The sequence below is a fragment of the Lissotriton helveticus genome, chromosome 9, assembly GCF_964261635.1.
Source record: "Lissotriton helveticus chromosome 9, aLisHel1.1, whole genome shotgun sequence".
NCBI lineage: Eukaryota > Metazoa > Chordata > Amphibia > Caudata > Salamandridae > Lissotriton > Lissotriton helveticus.
This window is the reverse complement of record NC_136070.1, coordinates 1,056,385,481-1,056,410,755: the sequence shown is the minus strand read 5'-3', so window position 1 is coordinate 1,056,410,755 and position 25,275 is coordinate 1,056,385,481. Positions and strand designations below refer to the sequence as shown.

General features: G+C 43.2%; 1 protein-coding gene across 2 annotated transcripts in view; it reads right to left on the bottom strand.

Moving 5' to 3' along the window:
- Positions 1-25,275, bottom strand: part of VGLL4 (vestigial like family member 4) — a 343,498-nt gene that overhangs the window by 54,434 nt on the left and 263,789 nt on the right. For both annotated transcript variants that reach the window (XM_078661408.1, XM_078661407.1), the window contains one exon: positions 10,183-10,372. In XM_078661408.1, the coding sequence (XP_078517534.1) occupies positions 10,183-10,372 (190 nt within the window). The remainder of the gene's footprint in view (positions 1-10,182; positions 10,373-25,275) is intronic.

The window sequence follows — 25,275 nt, the reverse complement described above, 5'->3', positions numbered from 1 at the left end:
GCACCAGGCCTACTGACTTTGCTAGATGTTTTATTTTTGTGGTGCCTATCCCCTTTCTTGGGAGCGGGATCTAGCAACCCTGTAGGATAGGGGCAGACAGTCCTCCGAGGTCTCTAACACCTGAAACTAGTCTTTGGAACTGGGAGAGGTGGATATGTGCATCAACCTTTTAGCCTTGACCATTCTAGAGGCTTTTTGTTTCTTTTCAGTGTCATCGTGGAGTACAACACCTTTGCAAGTGTCGCAAGAACATGTGCCTGACTTATTAACAAATGGCTCAAACAGGACTCGCTTTTATCACACTTAAAGGGTCCATGGTGCTAAGCTCTTTGATATATGTATTTAGGCCATAGGGAGATTGAACAAGAGCTTAGGAAAAAAATTAATTATTTTTCCAGGCCCTGCTCTGTTGTAAGGAGACCCAGTAGTACTTATGTAAAAGAAAAAAAACAAATGAAAATGCTGTTCTAGATAAAGGTAGAAATGGAAGAGTAGCATTTGGAATGGCGACTGCTCGATTATGTCGCAAGAGTGAATAATGGATACTCCACACCAATGCATTCTGTCGAAACAGAGTTACTACCTAAAGTCTACTATTAAGGTCAAAAATTGCCCTATGCTATTGCTTGCTTCCCGTGCCTTTCAATGCGAATGGTCTTTAGTAGAGAACTTGGGGTGTCAACATTGTCCATTTAACATTCATGAAACTCTATGCCGTTGCCAAACATGTTATATGTAAATTACACATCCTTAAACAGATTAAACCACTTGTCACCTATTTTAGAACGATCTTTCATGACCAGCATTCTCTTCTTACCCTGGGCTGCCAGCCAAGGACCCAAATTAGACCCAGAAAGGTCAAATTTCAGCATGGAGGTTTAAAACTGATGGAATTATGTCATTTCCAATCTGAAGCAAAGCCTAATTGGATCATACAAAGATTTTAATTACACAAGCTGTGCATTTCTCAGAGAATGCCTCCATCCCTCACAAAGCTATAGCCTGTGTAGTTATTGTGAGATACTTCCGATTGAAGAAGGGCAACGTTAAGAGAGTGCAGAAATTGTAGAAGGGCATACTTCTTTTCCACTGTTCCCTACCATGTATATTTTATTCAGTTTATTGTTCGTGTTGTAATATTGGCCTTGTTCAGAAGTTGCTTGCAGGCAATTCCTCTTTAAACAATTACTATAAGTTAGCAGGATGGCTAAGTGAGGAAAAGCTCAACGCCTACCTATGCATAGATCCGAGGTGATGAATTTGAACCCTGACAAGGGGGACAGCCCTGCCACCCTCATGAGTCATTAAACAGAGTACCTTTAAATAGGGTAACACTAACACCTATTCTTTCCAGTGCTTAGAAATGGAAGATTTGCATGACATAAGACCAAGCATTGCCAAAGCCAATAGGTCATTGGTTTTGTCCGTGACATTTATTGATGCTGTAAGGCAGCCGCAGTGTCATTTTGAACAAGAGCATGAGAGGTCTGAGAAGGTAAATTAAAAAAAAAATAAGATTAAAACAGAAATAGCATCAAAGTTTTTTTTTCCCTTGGTGGAGTGAGGGCCTTGCAGCGATTCGACGCCCGGTCTGCTCATGGAAAATAAAAGACTGCCTGGGTGAGCGGGACAGCAACACAAAGGGCGGAAAGAGAAGCTAATAAGCGAGAGCGCAACATCAAGATGGACATGGAAATTAATTGAATAAAAGCAAGCAAATGTGAATGACGAAGGTAAAAAATTGTAAATTGATACTTGTATAGCGCACTACTCACCCGCAAGGGTCTCAAGGCGCTTGTACGAATACCGCTGTGGAACCCATCCTGGCTTTCCCTGTGAGGTGTCCACTCCTGGTCACCCCCAAGGTGGAGGCCAGGCATCCTTAGCGTTGTGGGGGCCGTTGTGGAGATTAAGCAAGCTATTGCCCAGAGTTGCAGAGTGGGACTCCATGATTGGAATAGGCACCGTGGCGAGAATTATCAGGTCCGTGGAATTTTGAGCCCAAGACCCGCCGAGGCGGGGAATTGAACCCTGGTCCCGGCCTAGACCTCTGCATCAGGGTCTGCCGCTCTAACCATTGAGCCACACTTCTCCATAAGGTAAACACCGAAAAGCAACGAGTCGTAAGTAAGTAAGTATTTTCCAACCTGAATGTTTGCACGGTCTTGTGTGCGAAACAACAAGCATTGGCAACTCAATGGGTCTGGCAGGCTGTGTTAGCACATTAGAGCAATGCACACAGAAGAATGTCGCAAAAAAGGACAGGAAATTACTAAAGTTGTAAAGTAGTCCCTCATCCAGCGCAATGCAAGCATTTCAGTGGAGGCGGGAGGATACACTCAAACAGCTACTTACATTAAGTGAAAGACACATACTCCACTGGCCTGAGCCAAGACATGATGGACAATCTTTCAAGCCAACGCCTGAAAGAGGCTGGCTGAAGAAATCCAATGACAGAAAGGGGTAGACTTAAAGCCCACTCTGCTTATATTGCCAGGAAGTATGTATGTTTTAAAGCTGCGCTGTCAACGCCCGGAGCTAAATTATTTTTATTTTTTACTATGCACCAAGTCATCAATTCATGTATTTCATCTACTATCCAGAGTGTTGACTGCATCCACATATGCCTCCTTGCACATATGTATGAATGATTGCTTTTTCCGTTTTTGGTAATATCTAGAAAGGGCTTAAGTGGAGCACTGTATGAGGCCTGAATCAGTTTTAATTTAATTTTAATTTAATTTAATTGTGGGTTTATATAGCGCTAGAATCAACTCCCGGAGGAGTATCTCCGCGCTTCGACCGCTGGGGAACCCGTCCTGGCTCACCCTGAGAGATGGTCCCTAATGGGTATCTCTAAGGTGCGACCAAGCATCCCCGGCGGTCTGGGGGGCCGTTGTGAAGATGAGGCAAGTTTTGTGAATGGGTCTAGCTCAGTGATACGCAAAGTACGGCCCTGAAGCCGCTTGCGGTCCTCCTGACCTTTACATGCGGACCCATGGTCAAAAGCAGCACTGGCCTGCTGTTTACTTTGCTGAGCACAAATATTCAGAAAGGTTTAAAATAAAAGGGCAAGCATTTATTTACAGATTAACTGAAGTAAAGTGATCTTGCAACGAAGGTGTTAAAAATATTATAAAGTCCCTTCAACATTATACAAATCTATTCCAATAACATGCAAAAGCGGTTCAGCTTAGTACACCGAATATCAGTGCATTGAGAAGAATTTTTGTTAAGTGTTAGTTTTCAAAGATGAATTTTGAAACATTCCTGCTTCAACACCCTGACAACAATGCCTATATAGAGGCAATTCAGTTGTCAAGTGCAAACTCTGGGTGGCCTAGGTTGGCATTATACATGGACAACATTATCTTTCATAAAATCAAACACAAGAGAAGATCTTGTACAGCGCATACCCTGAAGTCCAGTATTTCAATGTATTTTTTATGTGTGATAATGATGAAAAAAGAGGCAAAGTGAAATAAAACATTTTGCTAACATTACACCAATTGGTCAAGTGTGGAAGCTGGATTTGATCCCAGGTTTTCTGGTTTCACGTTGTGCAATTCAGCCCCTAGATGTATGTGCCGCTTCCATATGGCCCCTAAGCTTTCCTTACAACCCCCCTCCCCCATGCAACCTCCCCCTCGGCCATGACCCTACTGGCATCAATGATGACCTCAGCCACATCATAGACACACTTTTTGGGCGCTTTTAAAAATATGTGTGCGTTTTATGGTCTAGCCTAAGTCTGTGCTGTCTAAAACAGGGTCAGAACACGACCGGTGCCAGATTTTCAGGGTATTCCTATATACATAAACCCCATTTAACGAGTAAATAGATAATCTACCCTATGTATGTCTTCTCCATGCCCGTAGTTTGAGTCGGGGGGCGGTCAATTTGATAACCTTCCAGGTCTTAAATGTGCACTTTTATCAAGAACTATTTCGCGATACTGGTGGGAGAGCCCGTTTCTTTTTACTGACTCCTTTCTTTTTTGGAAAAAAACTTTCCCTCAATTTTCAGACTTCAAAGCAGTCTGCTGAGGTGGTGGTTAATTGCTTCTCCGGTAAGTGGTCTGCCATCCGGAAGCATTACTGGCATCGACAGCCCATTTGCCTTGCAGTATTATAAAGAAAATACAGCTTGGCACGGTTTCCCTTCCGAAAAAAAAGTATTTAATCTTTGAACGTTCACGCCGCCAATGTTCAGTTCTCCTTCCTCTGAAAAGCAGATAGGGTGGTGAGCGGCACCAGTCTCAGGAGCGGGCTTGTGGGGGGGACGCCGCCTACCTCCGTTATCTGCGAGGCTCGACGAACCACAGAAGATACACCCGTCTTACTTTCGAGGCTTAGAAAAGTGATTTACGTCTGCTGTACTTACACAGTATAAACGGATTCTGCAAACACGCCTTCTATTTGACATTAAATCATCTGTTCAAAAGGTTACTGTCAGAGTTTCTCCCCGGCTGGCTGCGTTAAATAAGCCGGCTGTTCTCCCAAATTGATAATCTGATCAAGGCTATTTTCGGCCTCTTTGCAAATCTCGGTTTGCAGTGATGAGAGTGGAGGCATGCTTGCACTTTGGGGAACTGCTACGTGTTTCTATCTCAAGTGAGCGCAGAGATGACAGGTGCGTCATCGCATGCTCTGGAGGACACCTTGAACTATTCTGTCCAGAGTCTGCGTTTTAAAGTGGACGTTTACGTTGCAGCGCCAAACAATGACGTTTTTATTTAACCTACTTGCTAAATCACTGATATATCTTTACTCGTTTTACTGTGATGTTCAGTACTGATCAGGTCCGATATTCTCAAATAACACATAGTAAAAATTCTAGGCCTCGATTTATTGTATTGTAATTGCATTTGTATAGCGCTTACTACCCCTGACGAGGCATCGAAGAGCTTTTTCGGCAAGTAGCACGCTACTCCGGGACCCATAGAGGATTAGTGTTGAATTAGTATAGTGAAACATGCAAGTACATTTTAAGCAGTGGATATGTTCGTCAGTTATTTGGATTCGGAAGGATAGAAGAGGAAAAAAGGTTTGTATTTATATAGCGCTTCTTACCCCTGATGGGTCGTTGAAGCGCTTTTTTTGGAGAGTAGCACGCTACTCCAGAAACCCATAAAGGATTAGTTGTGAACTAGTAAGGTGAAATATGAAAGTAATTTGAGTGGTGGATATTAGTCAGGTATTTGGAGTGAGAAGGGTTTACATTGGATGCGATAAAAAAAAAAAAAACCTAAAATGAAGAATGCAGACCCGAAAATGCCCAGGTCGATTTTGGTGCTTGCTAGCACGAAATTCTGCAATACAAATCTTCAAGTCCAGGAATCTATAGGGCTTTTTTCCATCTGTTAAATTTCTGCAGGTTTGCTCTGCCTTAATTTATCAGGTGAAACACCGACCATTGAACTTTACAGACAAATTTATAATTCGGGCATATGTGCAAAGAGTGGTTTCTTCTGTGGTCCGTCTCTTCAATCAAGAAAATTCCCCTGCTTCCCGGTTCTTTTTTTGAGGCACAGCAGGATAACAACTTCCAAACACCTCAGACAGACAACACGCATGGCAGTGGGAAGCCTCAATGCATCTGATATTTCAGTTATCTGCAACCGTGCAGTTGTTGACAGTCTTCAACAATTTGACAGCGTTTGAGTAGAGCGAGGACATTTCTGCACTTCACCAGTGCAGCAAGTGTAGTCAATGAGCTATCACCGATGGGCAAAGTCAGCTTCACGAATTAGGGGGAAAAAAACACTTTAGTGGTAACTTCAGCATGCATCTGTACAGTTGGGTGAAAAACTAAAACTATGCCAAGGAGCCTTTGGCTCGAATATTGGATAAAAAGGAAAATTCTTGCATTCCGTGGCCAGGGTCCATGGACTGCACGATGCTTATGCCCTTTGGAGATGGAGACATTCATGGGACCTAGAGGTCTGCTTAGGTTTGAGCAGAGAGCAGAAAAGCATGTAGTGTTGCATTTTGTAAATAACGTATTCTAGGGATCTACCGCGGATGGTTTATTGACAGATGGTGGTTTTGAAGGTGACCTTGCCTTGGAATAGAAACCTGGGCAGAGGAGCAGGGGAGGACTATAGATTTTTGTACTAGGCAATGGCTTTGAAATCTGCCACTTAAGGGACGTCTGGCAACAATCCAGACCTGTACAAGGTCTGATTTTCACGAACATTGTATTAGAAGACGTCACTCATGTTTTATAAGACAGTGAGACTCATGTGCAGGATTGTGAGGAACTGGACATTTGCGTAAGGATTCCACAAGTCCCTGGTAGAATAATTAATTGTAATATGTGATAAAGCTCATTAAGTGTTCATGAAGTGTAGTTATCAGTGCGCTGGTGTCAATCCCTGAGGCTACTGTCGTGACTCATAAGGGCATGGATGGTGTTCAGATCAGACTCATCCACTCTCTCACATGCCTGGGTAATAAAGTGCAGGCAAATTCTGTAACATTGCTATTTACAAGGCACAAGCTCACATCTCTTTGCTTCTTTGAATTTATGTTCACAATATAGAATGGCATAGCATGCAATACAGTCTACATCCTTCGAGCATCTTAGGATTTCAAGTATGTAAGACAATGAAACACAACGAGGCCAGTGAAAGCGAAAGACTGGTGGGCACAAAGGGATGACTAGTCCATACACCCTTTCCTCCCCAGAAAATATATGGTCGGTTTACAAGATCAAGGGCTGATGATGCATACACGTACATGCATATTCATCATATATGCATACATTTGCGTAATGATGTTGCAGTAGCCCCAATCTAATGACATATACCTGTGCATACGACGTGGTGGCCAATTAGGCTTTTTTTCTTTAAATTTACCTCTGCAAGATAGTAGATGCCTATTCCTAATTTTATATATATATATATGTATATATATATATATATATATATATATATATATAGTAAGGGAATTACAAAGTATGCTTCTAAGTCACTGTCAGCACCTAAAAGCCAGTAAATGCGTTTTGAGGAGATCTTGTCTATACACTGCCCTAATTTTATGTTATAGCTCAGGCCATTTCATGCACCACATGTTGGCAAATTATCAAAGAATGTGTCTCCACTCCACAGCCAATAAACAGAATCATGCAGAGTTTAAACAGGTCGGGCAGAAAAGGTTAATGACTGAACCAGAATTCACTTGCCAAAAAAACAGCCCACCTGTAGAAGGTAATGCACAACATTGAAAACTAAAACCCGTATCTGCACAAAAGCAGATGAAAAGACGTCAGAGGTTTCGCTGCTGTTACAACCTGGTGCACTGAGATGCACAGAGCAACGTAATGAGTTCGTATTTTCCACAGTAACTTGGGGCTGCAGCTAATGGAGGCTATGCACAAATTTGGCAGCTCGACAGCCATCGTTTTTAAATCTGGCACCGTTTATGAAATGGAATAACTGACATCGAAGCCAGCAGCGTTTGTCCCCGCGCCAAAGCCTGAATTTAGAAAGGGCAGTTTGCTTTCCCAGCTATCCCGCTGTTTCACAAAAAATAAAAAATAAACCAGTAAGAGCCAACGGATTCTGCTTTCATCTTAATGAGCACGAGTAACAGGTTTCCGACCCCGTGGTACCTGCTACACTCTCACCAAGAAGTCGAACAGATTGCTGGGAGCTATATAAAGCGGCATTCTGCTGATTCCGAGCTTTTGTTTGTTCTGCTTAGGCTTCGACTCCCAATTTGTCATAAATGCCAGGCCGGCAGACTGGGGGCCCAGTCTCTGACTAACACCCGAGTGATTTATTTGAGGATAAATAACACGGCTGCTATCGTCTGACCGTGCAAAACAGACCAAAGCCGGGTGGAATGCGAGGTATGCGCAGAGCTGCAGGAGCTGAGGCAGCAGAGCGGCGCGCGAGCTCAGAGCCCGGGCAACGCCGCGCGCACATCCTGGAAGCTGGAACGACAGGCACGCGGAGCCTCGCTTTCACGTCCATCATGGCGGTATGCGCCGGGTATAAAAAGCCCAGGGGGATGACATCATTGCCGTTTCTGCCCCCACGCCTTTTCTATTTTTTAACTGCAGGGTGGAAAATATCATGCCCGGCTTTCGCCGAGGACTCCCTGGGTTCGAGTGTGACCACATAAATCATGCCCGACAACAACTGCAGCCTGTCCAGTTGTCGGTGGCTTCCATGCACTTGGACATTTTTTACGAGCTCGTATTTTGGTTTTGACATGGAAGGGGTGAGTAAAAGTAATTAGGATGCGGATATATTTAAACCTGACATGCAATGAATGGGATGCGTAGACTAGGTATGCCAATGCGGTGACAGACACAAAATTGGTCTACACATTCACAGCACCCTGGGACAAGTCCGTTTCTCAGGATCCGAATGGGAAACCTTGATCTGCCCCCTTGAGGGAAAATTCTACATAAACACCGCAGCACACACTGCCTTCAAAATAAGAAGTCAGGTCACATGACCATTGGTTAAATAACACAAATCTCCCAGGAATTTGGCACTTAAAATGTCAAAGTCTGCCAGCACACAATGACAACACCAGGGCACAAGTTGTAAAAAAAAAAAAGTGGAGGGACGCAGTCACCGGAAATGACGTCACGACAGGAAGTGACGTCATTAAAGGTGCCGAGCTCCTCGTCCCAGAGAGGCCAAAGAGTGAAGTCCAGCTGTTTGGGAGGGGGGGACGCTGCCCCCCTGGTAAAATAAGTGGGGGGACGCCGTCCACCCGCGTGGTACCCCGACTCGAGCCCTGCACAAAACTAACAAAATAAGCATAAAACAAACGTTTTTAAGTTTAAAAAATAGCAGCAGAGACAGGGCATCTTAAAACAGAACCCCAGTGCCGAATAAGAGACTAGTCTGGGATGATCTTTATCTTTTCAGTACTCTAGACCCATTCTGCAAGAAAGTCATCCTGTTTTCAGGACTGACCAACGGCGTGACATGGCGCAAGCTTCAGAGCGCAGTTTTAGCCAATCACCTGCCCTTTTATGGGATGTGAGGGAGACATGTATGCTTCAAATGGAAGATCTTGCCTCAGATTGAAAAGGAAAAGAGGAGGGTACAAGTAGAAAACATTTCCAGCCAAAAAACGTTGTGGATCATGCATCCCTTTTACTGTAACCCACTAACACTTATTGTGTGTATCTCACAAACTACGCGCCTACTGCTCTGCTGTTTAACCATTACCAGATGCTAATGCAGCTAGATTATGAGACCTGTTTTTATACGTTCGTCAGAATATCACCATTTGCAAATTTGGAGCAATATGTTTTTTATGCAAATGCAGTTTTCGAATTTCCAAATTAAATTCAGCTTTTCTTTAAGGGGGTGCGTTTTATACGAGTGGAAGCACAATTGGCGTCTCAGAGCGTGACTGGGTTTCTATTAACATCAGCTGGTGATCTCATATGTTTACAATGTTATGCACTGGTCCATTTGCATAGGATTGGGAGTTTTATTTTGCTCCATTCTGCACTGTCCGCCATTTGCATGTGATTTACCTCTGGAAACCATGGGGTCATTGTGAGCATTTCCAGAACACCGCTTTGGTGAGATTTCCTTTTCTGAAGAAAATTAGCTGTGTGTTGCTTTTGTGGACTAAGTCCATGATGCAGAAGAGTTATTAACCAATTTACTTAAATTATTCATTCAACAATACATCTTTCATTCTCATTATCACTGCACAAAAATTCCTGGTAACACCATTTCTGGAAGATCTGAGGCAATTGCAATCCATTTCAGTGGAGGTGAGTAAAACGTACGTTTCAGGAGGATGTTGGGACACAAATCTTGCAATCCAATCAGGAAGAACGCGCCTGTTCATGAAGATTCCGAATGTGTAAAACACAACAGCAGCAACAAAGTAAATTATATGGCGCCTTAACGCATTGAATCACAATCAATTTTCAGAAATACGAGTGCATATTGAGTTTGAAGACCATGTAGTAAAATGTCATACGAGGACCGTATCGAGAAGGAATACAAACATAGAGGTGGGAGACAGCCTGCCCGGTGTGTGTCTTGACCATCTCTTAAGGGTCATTCAGAAACGAAATTCAAGTTTGCAGAGTACTTAAAGTGAAATTTCTACTGGGACGTACCAAGATCAGATGTAGGTCAGAATTGTTTTCGCTTTTACCAGACAATGAATTTAGTGACAAAATAAAACTTACAGGTGTGGGGGAAACATTCGACTCATCTTCGAGACATGGTCATTTTCACAGTCTGGTTCATCGTCCCCTTGGTCCATGCTGTATTTCCTCTTGCTCGGGCTGATGGGAGGAGGTCCTGTCCGATGGTTCGACAGGGGAGAGGATACCGGGTGCAACTGCATTCTGGGGTCACTTCTAAGGGCTGCTTCACCTACAGAAAGATAAACAACATTAATCTAGGGAGCACGTGCAATTCATAGAAATCAATAAATAAGCTAGCCTCTTCATAGCCTATGAGTCTAGGCATTAACTTGTACGCAAGAAACATTTTTTCCAAAACAAAAATCAACACAGCTTACTGAAAGCTAGCGTTTGAGGTATATTTGTTTTTCTTAGAAAATAAACAGGTCTTTCAGAAGACAAGCTACTGCCTTCTCTGTAAATGGATAAGTGTTTTTTAATGCAATAATGAGGTCTGCTTCAGCTGACACTTTCATTTGGTCTAATACTTGTTTTACCCACAAAGAACACATCCTGTGCTCAGTGTGGTAAATATTCCACTTTCCAGCCTACTCCTCCCACACAGAGTAACCATGCTTCACCGGTTGCATCATATTAACACTTCCACAACCATGTGTACCCATCCGACCACCCACTCACTGGTGAGCGGACGAAGCAGCTGGAGGACAGACATACCCATCCACCCATTAATGACATGCACGTCTTGCTCCAATTAGCAAAACACACCAGCATTTAAGTTTGTAGTCTGCATACTACAAAGGAAAGTTACTCAGCATCACTATGCAAATATCACTCTTACAATAGCACTGGGCCAATCACAGGCATCCATCCCACCACTCAAGCTCTAGCAGAGTCCAACATTAGGATAAAGCCCAAACTCTAAACGCGCTGCTATAAAAATACCTCAAATCAGGACACCGTTATACGTCGCTGTTATGCTGCAGTGGGCAATCTATAGCACTTCCAGTTTCACGGCTGGTGGTCTTAACTCTCCGAATCAAATGATTACAATTAACAATAAAACCCTCTCCACTCCAGGGGAGGAAAAGGTCTTAAGCCATGTGACAAAGGCACACTTTTGTATGAGAAACCTCCACACAAAATGAAGGTGAACCCTTGTATTTCACAACATAAAGATGCTTTGCACAGACCAGAGAAACGGAAAAAGAAGGACCAGTCTCTAAGAGTAGGGTACTGTGATGAGGCCGGGTTAGCTTACACCACCCTTAGGATTACAACGTGGAACTACCATTCAGTTGCTGGACCAGTCGAGACTCAAACACAGGAAAATAGTAGCAGGACATCGAAATCAACTCTCTCCAAGATGGCCTGCTATTTTGTGCTACCCGTTCCAGAATAGCAGAACTGTAATCGTATGCTCTTTGCAGAAAAGCTTTCACTTTGCAACAACCCATTCTCTAGAAAGCTCTTCATTATACTTTTTGGACTAACCCTGATCTCTTAACATGCAGAGAAACTGAATAGCTTTCTTTTCTTCTTAAGCATTCCCATCAAGTAAACTTCAATCTCATTCTCTCAAACAAATGTTCCTGCAAGTTCTGTTCAGGTCCTCTGGCACCAAATTATTTCAGAAGTTTGAACTCGCAGATGGAAGTAAAAGCTCTCAAGTAGCATCAGATCTTGGATAATTTTATGCTTATAACCACACACAGGTCTAGCATGAATTTGCCAGCTGGAATCGCCTGATCCGTTTTAAAATCACACAAATGTACGCACATACACATGACATTTGAGAATGACTTGAAGGCATACAAAGCAACCCGGAGAGCAAGTTGATATCAACAAAACATCTTGATGGACGCCATGGCCTGCAATTTCATTGTTGTGGTGCTCCTTCAGGGGGTCACCACAGAAGCAGTTTCTATTTAATAGTGGATAATTATCAGTTAAACATCTTTGAATGCAACTTCAGGTTAAGACTGCTTCACATATTCTCTGTCAGCCTGTACAAAAATAAATTAGACTGCATGTCTCAAAAAGAGAGAGATGCCTGTGCATCATCAGTAATTTGATGCCCCAAGAAATGTCTCAAAGTCAGTAGTCTTCCAAATATTTAATGCCAAGCCGCGCCTAAACAAAATAAATGACTACCCCATCAGTCAGGCAATGACAGATAATACTTTCTCACATGTTAACATTAAAAAAAAGTCATTGTGAACAAACAAAAAAACATTGCATTGGGACTTTGGGTCATTTCGTTTAACAAATGTAGAAAAAAATTAATATTTAGTTGGGCTTTTATATTTTGTTTTGCCATATGTTTGCAAAACTGTATCACTGGGGAAGCTGTTGGGGCTGCCTTTTCTAAAAAATAAAATGCCTAAGGTAAAAAACATATTTTTAGGTCACAAAAAGCACACAATGCCATTATAGTCCATGACTTGGCTCTTAAGAAACCTGCTTTATGTGTGGAGGTGCTCCTTATGAAATGACAGAAAAATTAGCCAACAACTGATACTGGGCACAGCCATCAGCCCACGCTGTATGCTGTAGTGGGTGGGAGGAAAGTATGAATGATAAAATAATAAATAAATGGATTAAGAAGGCTGCTGAAAGGCCTTATCAATCACTGTGTTCCACAAATTATTTTATTTTCGCAAGATCAGAAAGTTATTCTCCAATGCCACATACGTGCCTAAAGATCGTAGAGGCTTTTGATTGGCAGGAGGAGTGTGGCCAGAAGAGTGGAGCTGTGGAAGGGAGGGTGAGGGGTGGGAAGAAGTGTGTCTGTCGAGAGAGGGAAATTCAAGGGGGAAAGTGACAACAAACACTTGAAGTCAACAGGTCTGGTATTTGCTGCTAACTGGTGGCTGTCAATGTTTGTGTATAGGTTTTGTAAAACTGCACAAATGGTTTTCCTAATAAATGCAAGTGCCCATTGTGCAAGAGAAGAATGTTGTTAGTTACAGAGAGGTAAGCCAAAGGCTGTGGTGGGCGGACCCTGTGCCTCATGCTGTATGCTGTTGTGGGTGGAACAACAAATGTAAATGACACATTGCCAGACCCATGGATAGTGAGAGCTGGCCAAAAGCCACTATAAGTAAATTATAGGCATCATTTTATTACAATCAAAAGGTCTTAGTCAGACCTAAAACAAAGTTTTCTGCCTTTATATTTTTAGACACAATTTCACTTTGTATCACTGCATGGCTTGTTTTTTTTCTGTGCAGCAGTAGTGGATGAGTTGTACACTCAATCCGGAGTTGGTTTTAACCATGGCCCACTTGGGCGGTATTCGTGAACTCTATAAGGGACCTCTCTGATAGATGGATTTAACTATGAGTAAATAGCTAAATGCTTCTATCAGAGAGGTACACGGGAGGGCTGCTTTAACACAAAGTAGAGAGGTGGCAGTCTCCTGCCTCCCATTAGTACTTTATGGCCTGCCCTAGCACCTCATGACCAGTCGACAAAGAATGGCATGCCCAGATTCCTCATACTGCCAGCATTCACACCCCCTGCAGTATTCCTATCTCTCTCGTGTTCCTTCCTTCCTCGCTGACAGTCAAACATCTGAGACCTGCCGCTGTCAACACACTATTATTCAGATTAGTTAAATGATATCATGGTGGCAATATCAGTCCAAACAAAAGTCTACTTCCTCCGCTCTTTTCTTTTCGTCGCCTAGGGTCCCCTTTCTCATGACTTAAACTTGACTACATGGAAGAGCAAAACACTATGCATTATCAGTATAAGAGTGCTGGTGCGCCTGTGAGTGAGGGAGCACCAAAAATATATGGGGGGCGGAGGGGGAGTGTTCTCGTGCACGAAAACGCTATAAAAATAGAGGCAACTACTGTTTACAAGAAGACAAAAAAAAGCTATCCAGGTCTCCCCCTTTTAGAACAAAGGCATGACCGGTCACTAAATCTCAAGAGTAAGCGGGCACAAAAAAAAGTTTAACCTAAAAATCTTTCTTTGTTGTTGCCGGTTTTTCATATCGTATAAATGTCCACGCTATTTGTCAAAACCACATTTGAATGTAATAAGATTGTGAGAAGTCTGTAAGTTGCTGCAGGGAGGTCCAACATCAGCAGCCCAGACTCACAGACTCAAACCTATACTTAAAGTTATCACAGTCACTGTAAGAGTTCAAAAACAATACGCCACGGAGCGGAACCAATGAATTTCCACACAAGTTTAATTTAAAACTTTCTAAGAAGTGCTGCGCCTCCTAACACAATCGTTCAAGGTCCATGCTCGCATCCCCATTTCCATCAGCATCTAACGTTATACGGCATATTTTCAAGTTGTGGTTTTCAGACCCTCAGGCTGCCAGGCATCAGACAGAAAAACAAAAAAAAACGTAGATGTCCTTCTCAGATAACAAACAATAAAAAAATATGCAAACTTATGTGGAGCCACTCGAGAGGTGGTGGTCGAGAGATCTCGGAAATCTAGACACAAAGGTCAGACGGGAAGTCTGGAGAGAAAATGAATTCAGAGCACGGGGTGAAACCGGAGTCAGCCCCGAGGGGCATGGAGAGGTTGCAAAGTCAGCAGGACTCAAGCGGAGTGATACATTACTATTCAAATTAAACAACTAGCAAGCATTGCAAAGCCAGTCAATCTGGGATAAACGTGCAAAGCGAGGCAGAAGAGGGACTACGAAGGCTACAGTTGTAAAGTAGGCCCACTTGTAGTTAAAAGCCAGAACTGTAATGGAACTATACACTCCAACAGCCAATACCTCATTGGGCTGACCCAAGACATGAGTGACAAACTCTCAAGCCAATAGCTGTAAGAAGCTGGTTGACAAAAGCCAATAGTGGAAAGCGGTGGATCCATAGCACATTCTTTGAATACATTATGCAATATGTCTGTTGAGACTTGCACTAGCTAAAACTAAACCTAAAAACAGTAATCGGATATTAGGAAGTCTTCTTCACGGCTTGCAACAATTATGGCTGGTTTTTGTAAAACTGATATCAGGGTAACAATGTTCTTTTAAATACCAAACAAAGTTGCTATTTAAAAAAATATATTGAGCGTGGTCTGTCCTAGTTAGTCTCATTATGGGTAATAACAATGGGGCAGAGCTAGCCTAGAATTCAGATGACGATGTACAGGTTATCGCAGAAAGGTAAAAATTCACTTTAACTAAGGAAAATCCGATTGGCACAGATTTTAGTGTGCACAACGGGAAAACACATACGATCAATCTTTCACTTTTAAGGAAATGGGTCAGAAAAGAAAAGATGTGCACGGTGCCGACATCTAAAAAGAAGGATGTGTTATTGGAAGATACATGGTCCCACATCAAAGTGTTCACTTACTTCAGGTAAACTCCTCTGGGAGCGTTTTCAAAGTAATTCAACATTAATGACGACAGTAAACACGAGAAACGATTCCAAGTAATGCTATTGCTCTTGTTCCTATAATGTCCTACGTTAAATGCCTTGGACTTTAAGATGTTCTTCAGCAGCAGGGTACAAAGAGAGATTACACTGTTCAGTACATCAGCATTCAGAGCCGTATGGAACAGGACATTCTCAGCCACTAAAACACACTGAATAGAAATAGAAACAGAAACGAAGAAGCTAGCCATAAAGGGCTGACAAAGAAGTGGAACAGTCATTCCCATGTCAGGACGTCATGTATTTTTCTAGACAAAAATATTACAGGACTTCGCTGCTGCAAAAACCTACCTCTGCCACGTTCCTCCTGCTGACTGCTAGTAAGGAGGGCTCAGACACAGGACATAACATTAGGACTTTCACCACCCCTAACAGCCCAGTTATTTTATAGGAGGTACCCAAAGTAGGAACAAAAAAAGAATCAGCATCCCTCATAAATAACAGAGGCAGGCTTGTTTTCACAAACATCCATTTCTTTCTATACATAATTAGGAGCTTTGAAAATGCCTATTCATTAATTAAGCAGACATCCGTGCCCAAACTATCCAGACCTAACAAAGAGGATCAGGAGGGAGGAAATTTTCTTTAAAAAATGATAACAAAATCAAGAAAAAGTTTATAGGACTGCAGAGAGTAGCCCGCCATCAGAAATGTGGGACTTTGCTAGTAAAGTGCCTTGTGAGCATTCGCTGGGCCTCCAAATGTGTTCTTTTCCTAAGTAGGAAATGCATGCTCCACCTGGGCAGGTGTCATGTGATATACTGGCCCCTTAAATAAAAAATAAAAAAAAGTGATGTTGCTTTGTTTGTGCAAACGTAATACAGGCAATGCTGAGCGGTAAAATGCGTCCTCTGGGCAGAGGTCATTATGGGTGACATACTTTAGAAGAGACAGGGGTTGTAGTGGTGGCTCCTTCGCTATGGCGGATGAGCGTCGCCCCACTGCTTTCAAGCAGTGCTAGAAGCAAAAACATAAAATGATAACTTTCAGGAGCAGGGGAGGAGTGTTTTTCCCAGTGTGCAGTGACTGTTTGGTCGGCCCGCTCAGGCAGCACAAATCAGTCATGCGCACTTACCCACTTCAACCTGCAGGCTGCATTACAGCCTGCACGGAGAACATATCCACCCCCTGGCCGAGCGCCATGTCACAGCGCTCAGACAAATTACAACGCTGCATTGTAGCGCTGTGATTGGCTATGGGGAGGGAGCCTGCCTGCTTCCTGTTGTCGGAGTAGGAGAGGAGACGTGAAACCCGGTGGCGGCAAGGTATGTGATTTTAATTTTAATTGTGCTCTCTCCCGCAATCACGAACCTCGCAACCCCCACGTGCCAGCCCCCCCCCCCGCCCCCAACCCACCAGATATGCAGGCCGCAACTGCAATGGTCCATGTCTCAGTTTCCTTATAAGGTGCACTACTCTACCTCAAATCGGGATTCAACAGGAGCAAAAATGGACACTGTATGTAGAGATACAGTGCTCAAGTGAAAGGCCGCCAGCCATAAAAACTGTTGGGGTGCTGCAGCATTACGCACTCTATCCTGTAAACCCCATCACAGACCCAATTTGAGGAGTAAATGGTGCCAAGCCTCAATATGAAATTATGGGCTGCTGTGTTTTTTGTGTTTTCTGCCAAGTGCCCATCTTGCTTTGGCATACCTCGAAGTGCAAGCCTATCCCTCAGCTTTGTAAAACTTTTAGGTAATCTTTGACTGATTGGTACATGAACAATGGCAAGCCAGCACCCAAGACCTCTCAAAACAATATATCTGTAGGAGGGTGCAGGTTTCCGGATGTGACGAAAGACTGCAAGTTACTAAACTGTTTAACAAATTGATTGGCTGGTTGGGAATGGACGAGACAGTCAAACTCTTCTCAGTACAGTCCTTAACTGCTGGGATTGGCCTGCTCTGGAATCTGAGCCTAAAGCCAGGGGGGTCACTGGAATTATGTGGATCTGCTGCGAATGTGTTTCTGGATAATTATCCATTTGCTACATAATCTGATGCATAATCTACGGATTCTAACAAAAAATATGGTTTCTTACTCACATCAACCATGCCCAGAGTCACATGGTGCTGGGCTAACCTGCCGCCGGAGCCGGGGATCGAACCGTGGTCCCCAGATTCCAACGTCAGTCGCCCTGGCCGCGGCGCCACACCTCTTCCCCATTCTAGTGGCCCTGAACATAGTTAATTTCAAACACTGTCCATCAGAAGAGAAGTGCCAGAGGGAGCAAAGGGCGAGGAGTGAAGGGGTGCCAGCCCCGGCAAACTCATGTGATGATAACTCTCAGATCTTCCACAGCGAACCTTCTTAAGCCTCCCACCTTCAGATACAAAACCAAAGGAGGGAAGTCCCTTCCAGTCTTAGGAACAAAAGCATGGAACCTCGGGCCCGCACATCCAAGGGCGACAGAATCAGAGACTCTATTCAGAAAATCACTGAAAACCTGGATATTCGGGATCACGGATGCATTCTGCTCTCCACTTGTGTAAAACAGGATCATTTCTCGTACCTACTCAGTCACCTTTGCCTCTTTCGCTTAGCGCCAGGAATCTCCCTCCGGAGCGACATCGCTTTACAAATAATCAAACATCCCTAGTTATGGAGTCAGCCAATAAAGACTCTTATTGTCCCCTGAACACCCTTAGCAATACATGACATAACACTAACCATGCCTGCTGTATTTAATGTCATACTCCAACAGCCTTGTGTGCCACAGCCAATAAGAACAGTTCTATTTTACTGGACTTTGAGTTACTGCTTCTAATCCCACATGGGTTCTTTTAAGGTTTATAGCACTGCATTCACAACACACACACAAAACATGATCAGGTAGATATAAAGGTAGGATTCACACCAGTCATTGATCTTTCACCCAACGCTCTTCTCCAACAGTGCACTACAAAGTGAGCAGTTATTTACTAGACCAACTGGAAAGCTCTTTGAGGTCTCAAAAAGTTTCAGGAAAGCGCTATAGAAATGACAGTGCCGAAAAATCCCGCACTGAAAACCTGCCGACTTAAGAGCAGACAGGCCTGTGCCAGAACATCTACAGTTAACTCATAACCCCATAAACGTGAAGTTGATGTATTTAAATGTCTATTTTACAGGAGCACGACAAGAAGGGGTCTATTTTAACGGTAGGGGAAAACTACCCAACCAACATCCTGAAAGTTTACCAGTAAAAATAAACACCCAGCCAATGTAGTCAGCAAGTATATTTAACGAGCAAAATGTGTGGTGGGCGACTGCACCGCAAGCCATGATTTCTTGGAAAGCCCAGGCATTAAATGGAAGTTGTAACTTTCCATCTAGACAACAAACCTGAGCAAATGATATTTCGGGAAAAACCTGTGCTGTTAGAAATACAGGAGGCAGGTGGGATTCACGTCACATTTTTAACCGCGCAGGATGCGTAGAGCATACATTTCTACTTTTATTTTTGTAATGCACCGAACCCCATCAAGCTCGTTCATGGAGTTTGAAAATGCAATCTTAAATGACAAGTACAACCACACCTGCATGAGGATCTAGTTGTAAAAATGTGTATATATATTTTATTTTCATAGTTACGTTTATGGCTTGTGGAAACAAAGATCTATATTTACTAAACATTAGCGCAAAAGCCCACGCAATGCAAAAAGATAATACGCGACAGAGTGGAGCAAAAGAGAGCGCCTATCGACTTTTGTGCGCAAAATGAATTTTGCGCCAAGACTATGGTGACAACAGATGAGGGTGGCCACTTAGCTGACCAGCATTACGTGTCTCAAATCCTCCAATAATCGATCCAAAATGGACTAATGGTGGCAGGGAAAAAAAAGAAATACCACTAGGATTTAATGCATAGACAGCTCAATTAAGGACATACAAGGTAGCACAACTGGGCTTTGCCTGGAATCCTAGCGCTAAATGAAATGAGGTGCAAACAATGTGCAAAGAGTGAATCACATATTTCTGCACATAATAAACCACCGGTGGTCTATTCCGTGTAATAATTTGTGAACAGGAGGGCAGGACTAAAGTCCACAATTCTACTTGCTCGTGTTTGCGCAGGGGCATAAACACCACATCATGCTTAGGCTTGCACAAACAAGGCATGTTGTCAGTAACTTCTCGGTTGTCAATACTGTGCTAGGCAATGCCCCAGCATTGCGTTGGGCCCAAGACTGACAACAGTTACATCTTCAACGCAGCAGACATCATCCCACCAGGGACACAGAGGCACTGATGTTGGGCAACTGGCTAGATTGGATCTACCGTCCTTTCACTTATGCGCTTGGCTTGGGAGAATGGTAGCAAAGTAGCCCAGAAAGTCGAGTGAATTGTGCAAGCAAGGCCTAACAATGGAGACACAGCTGCGGTCATCCAAGGGCTTCCACGTGGGCCACAGGCGGATCCACCAGCTGGAAGTCATTTTCATCCACTAATAACCTGGCCTGGATTTGAACCAGTGACCTCCAGATGAAACGTTCTCCAGCCATCCGCCAAGATGCTTAGTAACTAGCACCTGCCGACTTGTGGACATCTCCCGCCAAGTGTTTCTTCCTTGAAGTTTTTCACAATGTGTGGGATTAGTATCATTGGGGTTCAAAAGCCGCTTGGTGTTTCTGATGTATGGAGAGCACCTTCCTACCCTGGTTGGTACTGGAGGGATTAACATTAATGATCGGGAGCAGTATTTCAAAGGGAGACGGTTCCGTCACACTGCAACGTTGAACTTTCAATCGTGGCACAGCACAAGTAAAAAAAATACCTCTGACAAGGAGACAACACATCAACAATGTTTAGACTGACAGGCTTAGGCTGAAGCTATCCACCAGACAGCTTTAGTTTGTCTGAACACGCCTCAACAGCTGAGCAGGTGTTAGGGAGGTCCTGGTGAAACAGGCTTTATCCCATAGCCACAACTCGACTCTACACCAGATATTAATCCTGAGAGAAAAACAAGCACTGGAAATGCCAATAGGTATGGCCTTTGGGACCGATTGCCTTTACTACTGCTTTTTAGCTATGCAGTACAGCTTCGGCAAGAGGCTGAGCAGCATGTCGAAAAGCTAAGAAAGGAAAAGCTGCGATTAAGCAGCTGCATATTATTTTTCTAATTCACTGATCCGTGATTGATTGGTTAATAAAGAAAATGTTACAAAAGAAGGGGAAAAAAAACAGGAGCACAAAAGCACTTTTGGGGCACATTGACAGGAAGAACTTTGGTGCCCGGTCCTCTGAAACAAAACACAGTTATTAAAATAAAATCCTCAGCTTGGGGGTGAAATAACGGAGATCGGGTGGATGGGATAGCAGGGAAACAACAGGGATAGGACTGGTGGGAGAAGAAAACTAGCACTCAAGCAAGAAATGAATGCAGGTGGGGATAACATAAGGACAAGAGCAACAGGGGTGGAGAAAATCAAAGAGGCGAGAGAGATGAAAGGGGAAGACAAATACACAAAGCAGACAGCTAGAACACATGCACTCTGGTGGAGTGATTAAGCAAAAAAAAAAAAAAAAGGGTAGTACATGAAAAGTAAGTAGTGGAAGCCAAGAAGTAAAAGAGGTCATTCTCCAAGGTAAGGACAGTTACAAGAAGAGCAAGGAAAGCACACTTAAGCGAACAAATAAAAAACAATCAAATAGGAGTGATAATAAAGACAGCCAACGCTAAGCAATGGGCAGGCGCTTAGCAATGGGCGGGCACCAAGCAACTTTAAGTTGACAATAGGCGAGTCGGAAACAGGGAGCATCGCTGGCTGGCAGGCGACACCTGCTAGTACCTTTGCCAAAACAAAAACAAAAAAACAGTTTTTCACTCACCATACTGTTATTTTTTTCAACCAATTTGGCTCACATCTTTTCTATGTAATATTCTACTTTTTTTATGTTAATGAACAAGTTCAATTACGCAGCACTCTTTATAATCACATTAAAGCGCATTGCAAGCAACACTGAACACCGACTGGGTTTACTCTGGGACAGCACGCAAAGTGGGAAAGACAGATTCTTATACACAAGGGATTGTTTGGAAAGAAAGCCAGGGGCTTCTCAATTCCTATGAACTGCTGATCCCCTTGCTTTGAGGATTCGGTGACCGTGATTTTTGATATGGCTAGCCTTACACTGGTATGAAAGTAGTTAATGTAATGATGACACAGTGGGTGTTTGTTGCCCCTAGTGCCCGCAAGTATGACCAGGTAGGCCCATAACCTTCAATATTTAGCCCTAAATAGATTAAATGACAGTCTGAAAACCTAGACGGATTACAATTGGAGTATGCCTGAAAAAAAGAAGCCAGACATGAATAAGTACTTCATTAAAACTGATGACAAGGGTATCTTAATTACTGTAGTCATCCTAAACATTGAACTATATTAGTGCAAATTAAACTGGCTGTCTTTTATAGCGTTGCAGACCGCATGCACAAAGTGTGAAACACGTTATTTGGAATCAAAAATGTTGCCTTTGGTTTTTACTATTTATATTTTTTTTAAACTGCAGACAATCCTTTCCACCAACCATATGACTCTTGCAGACAGCTTTTTTAAATCCATAGGTGGACCACCTTACCTCTGAAGAACATTTTGATTTATGTTGGCACTTTACAACCATGGAACATAGAGGGGTGGGGGGCTAGTGGGTCAAGGATAAGGCCGGCTTGATGATTGACACTGCTACGTGCTCACTATCCAGCATGCTTGATGGAGTGGGTTTAGTTTTCAGTCATTTCAAATTCTAAACAAACACAAGATGATGGACGGAGTGCTGAAACTTTTCGACCACTCATCCTCAGTCAAGAGATCTGGGTTTAATCCGTCGTTTTTGGGCTCCATATGCCACCCCAGTTTGGACCCAGCCATATGCAAATCAGCCTCGACCCTGCTCTCATGGGAACAGCCCAGCTCGAACTGCCAGGCCAGGTCCTCCCTGGACTGGAAACAAGTATACTCTGACCTGTTTCGGGGTATCACCCCTCATCAGGCAGGCTAGCTTGAATCCAGTAGCACAGCGAGCAGGGTCAAGACTGATTTGCATATGGCTCGGTCGAAACTGAAATGGGATAGTGAGCAAAAGAACAATGGATAAAGGCCCACTCAGCATTCCGTTCATCAATTGTTCTTCCAGCATTCGCTTCCAAATTCTAAATCAACAGAGAAATCAAATTAGAAATAACTCTATGGTGCTGAGCCTGGGGTATTGCGTGATCCTCTGCCAAAATGATTGTCTGTGGCTCAATAGTCTTTCCTCTTAGAGGGGGTTTCATGTGCCTGCTTAATCTTTCACAGGATGATCAGCCACAGATACTCAGCTTATGAAAGTAGTGCTATGGTTGTGGTAACGGCCCATCACTGAGGGAAGTTAGCCTCAACACATCATTGCCTAGCAAAACTGGATTTAGGTCCTGTACGCTTTGCATTGTAGGTTTATGTCCAACCATTCACTTGCGCACAATAGCTGTGATGCAATAGATTTAACAATCTATCAAAAAATACAAAAAAAATGTATTAAATGCGGTCATGTCATCATGTCTCTGATGTGCACCACTGCTCCTACTTGCTGCTGGTCTTGTTTTTCTTTGAGCTCGCTTTTCACTAAAATCAATACATTTGGTTATAAAAAAAGAAAAATGTATGATAGTCATCAGCTTTGGCCCCTAATGCCTGAAATCGAAAAGCGCCAATAGAATTCCCGCATATTGGCTGGTGCCACCATAAACGGGCATCTTGGCTGGTGCCACCAGAAAAGGGTATCTCAGGTCACTTGACGGACCTGGAAATGTAACGAACATTTGCCAAATCCTCATCTTTTACCATTTTTTCCAGGTTATCAGCCCTACTTTGCAACTTAATGCTAAATCCCCACCACAATATCTGGTGGTTCTGCATCTTTCCCTATGCAGGCGCCCGAAGAGCAACAGATCTTACCCGAGCACTGTCTTATTTAAGTCAAAACGCCTTGTAATCGGATACATTTACTAACTTTATAAATCCCAGAGGATACATGTAAAAATATCACACAAATATATGGCAAGCAAAAAACACACATTTTTTCTGAATGCAACGTTAAGTTAATGCCTGCTTATTGTTTAACTAAGAAAGGCGTTTCCCTATATTTTTTCTTCTTAATGGTGGAGATGCCTTAAAGCACCTTCCTTTAATTCCTCCTATGTCTCACTAAAAAACATATAAGTACTCATTTTTGCGGTGGGTTATTTTCACGAGGGTTTTGCCCAGTTGTGTGCGATCACTTTCAAACTCAAAGCTGCTCAGCTTCCTGGTGCAGAAGGCTACTTACTGTAGGTCTTACTGAAAGACACCCAGGTCATATCAAACTTCTTCTGGTCCTGTTGCATAGCTAGGAAGGAAGCCAACCTGTGGCAACTCCCACCTGCTAAAACACTGCTGCAAATGGTCCTGATGCGAGTCAAGATATTGGAAAGCTTGGATCTGATCCACTGCTAGACCCTGTTCGAGCATATTTGTCTGATATTTAATTTTTAGCATTTTGTTCTTACCACACATGCACTGACAGAGGAAATCTCAATTTCCGTGTTGTCAATTGAAAGACCCACTTTCCACTATCCAAGCTATTTTGGTTTAATGGCTACAGCATAATAGTTCAAACGTACATGCTAACCATCCCCCACTTTTTCCAATGAAAGGTTTTGAGGAGAGGGATTGGCGGTCAAGCTTGCTATCGGTGCACTGCCCAATTTAATGAAAATAGTTTAGGTCCAGCTGGTTCTCAGCCTTGCTAGGTGTAAATTAATTGAATCAACTCATAGAGGAACAACATTTTATAAATCTAGGTAGCTAAACTAAAGTTGTTCATCGGACTATTTTTCTATTGAGTGGCGGACAATTAATTCTACAGGGTCAGTACTAACTCAAACACTTTGTGAAACCTATTAAAGTAGGCTGGGAAAGAAGTCGTTAACAACAGGGAGTAAAACGGAAACTAATGCAGAGAGGCAAAGTCTGAGTTACACAGACAAAACGATTTATCGTCTTTAAACTTTATTTACCCCCAGAAACTAAACAGAGATGTAAAACCACAGCTCAGACTAGCACATAAAATGCGGTGTTTTACAGACAGGGTTCTTTCTCGCCGCCGGCCTAATCTCTATGGCAACCAGTCTGGGGTCATCCGTGGAATACAAAGAAAAAAAACGTAGCTTAAAAACAATCATCTTGTCACACAATTCCATTGCAGATCTTGCGAATTCTGTCCATCGACGCCCACTGGATTAGTTTTGACACAAAGGGCATTCCGCACACCGGTTGTGTGTGTTCATTAACACGCCCCTTAAGGGGGCGGGGCGAGACCTGCCGGTGCCTGTCGCAACCACCCGGCTGATTTCTTCCTCCGAACGTCTTTTATCAGATCTTGGGCACGTGATAAAACGCAGGCCTCCTACTACCAGATACAAATATGACGTCCTGTCTGCCTCAAGCACGGGGCCTACAGACACACACGTACAGCTTACAAGCATGATTGCACACAGGCTTAAACCGCTTGCAAACTGGACTGCACAAACTCCTTCCCGAACAGGACGTCAAACACAGCTCCCAGGAAATATATTTATTGATTGAAGGAAAACTTTGTGTCTTTGCAGTGCCTGGCAACAATTTTCGCTTCTGGATTCCAGACCACACTCTAAGGTGATAAGAATAACAAACCTGTCAATCACTCAAATATGGCGAGTCACACATTTACG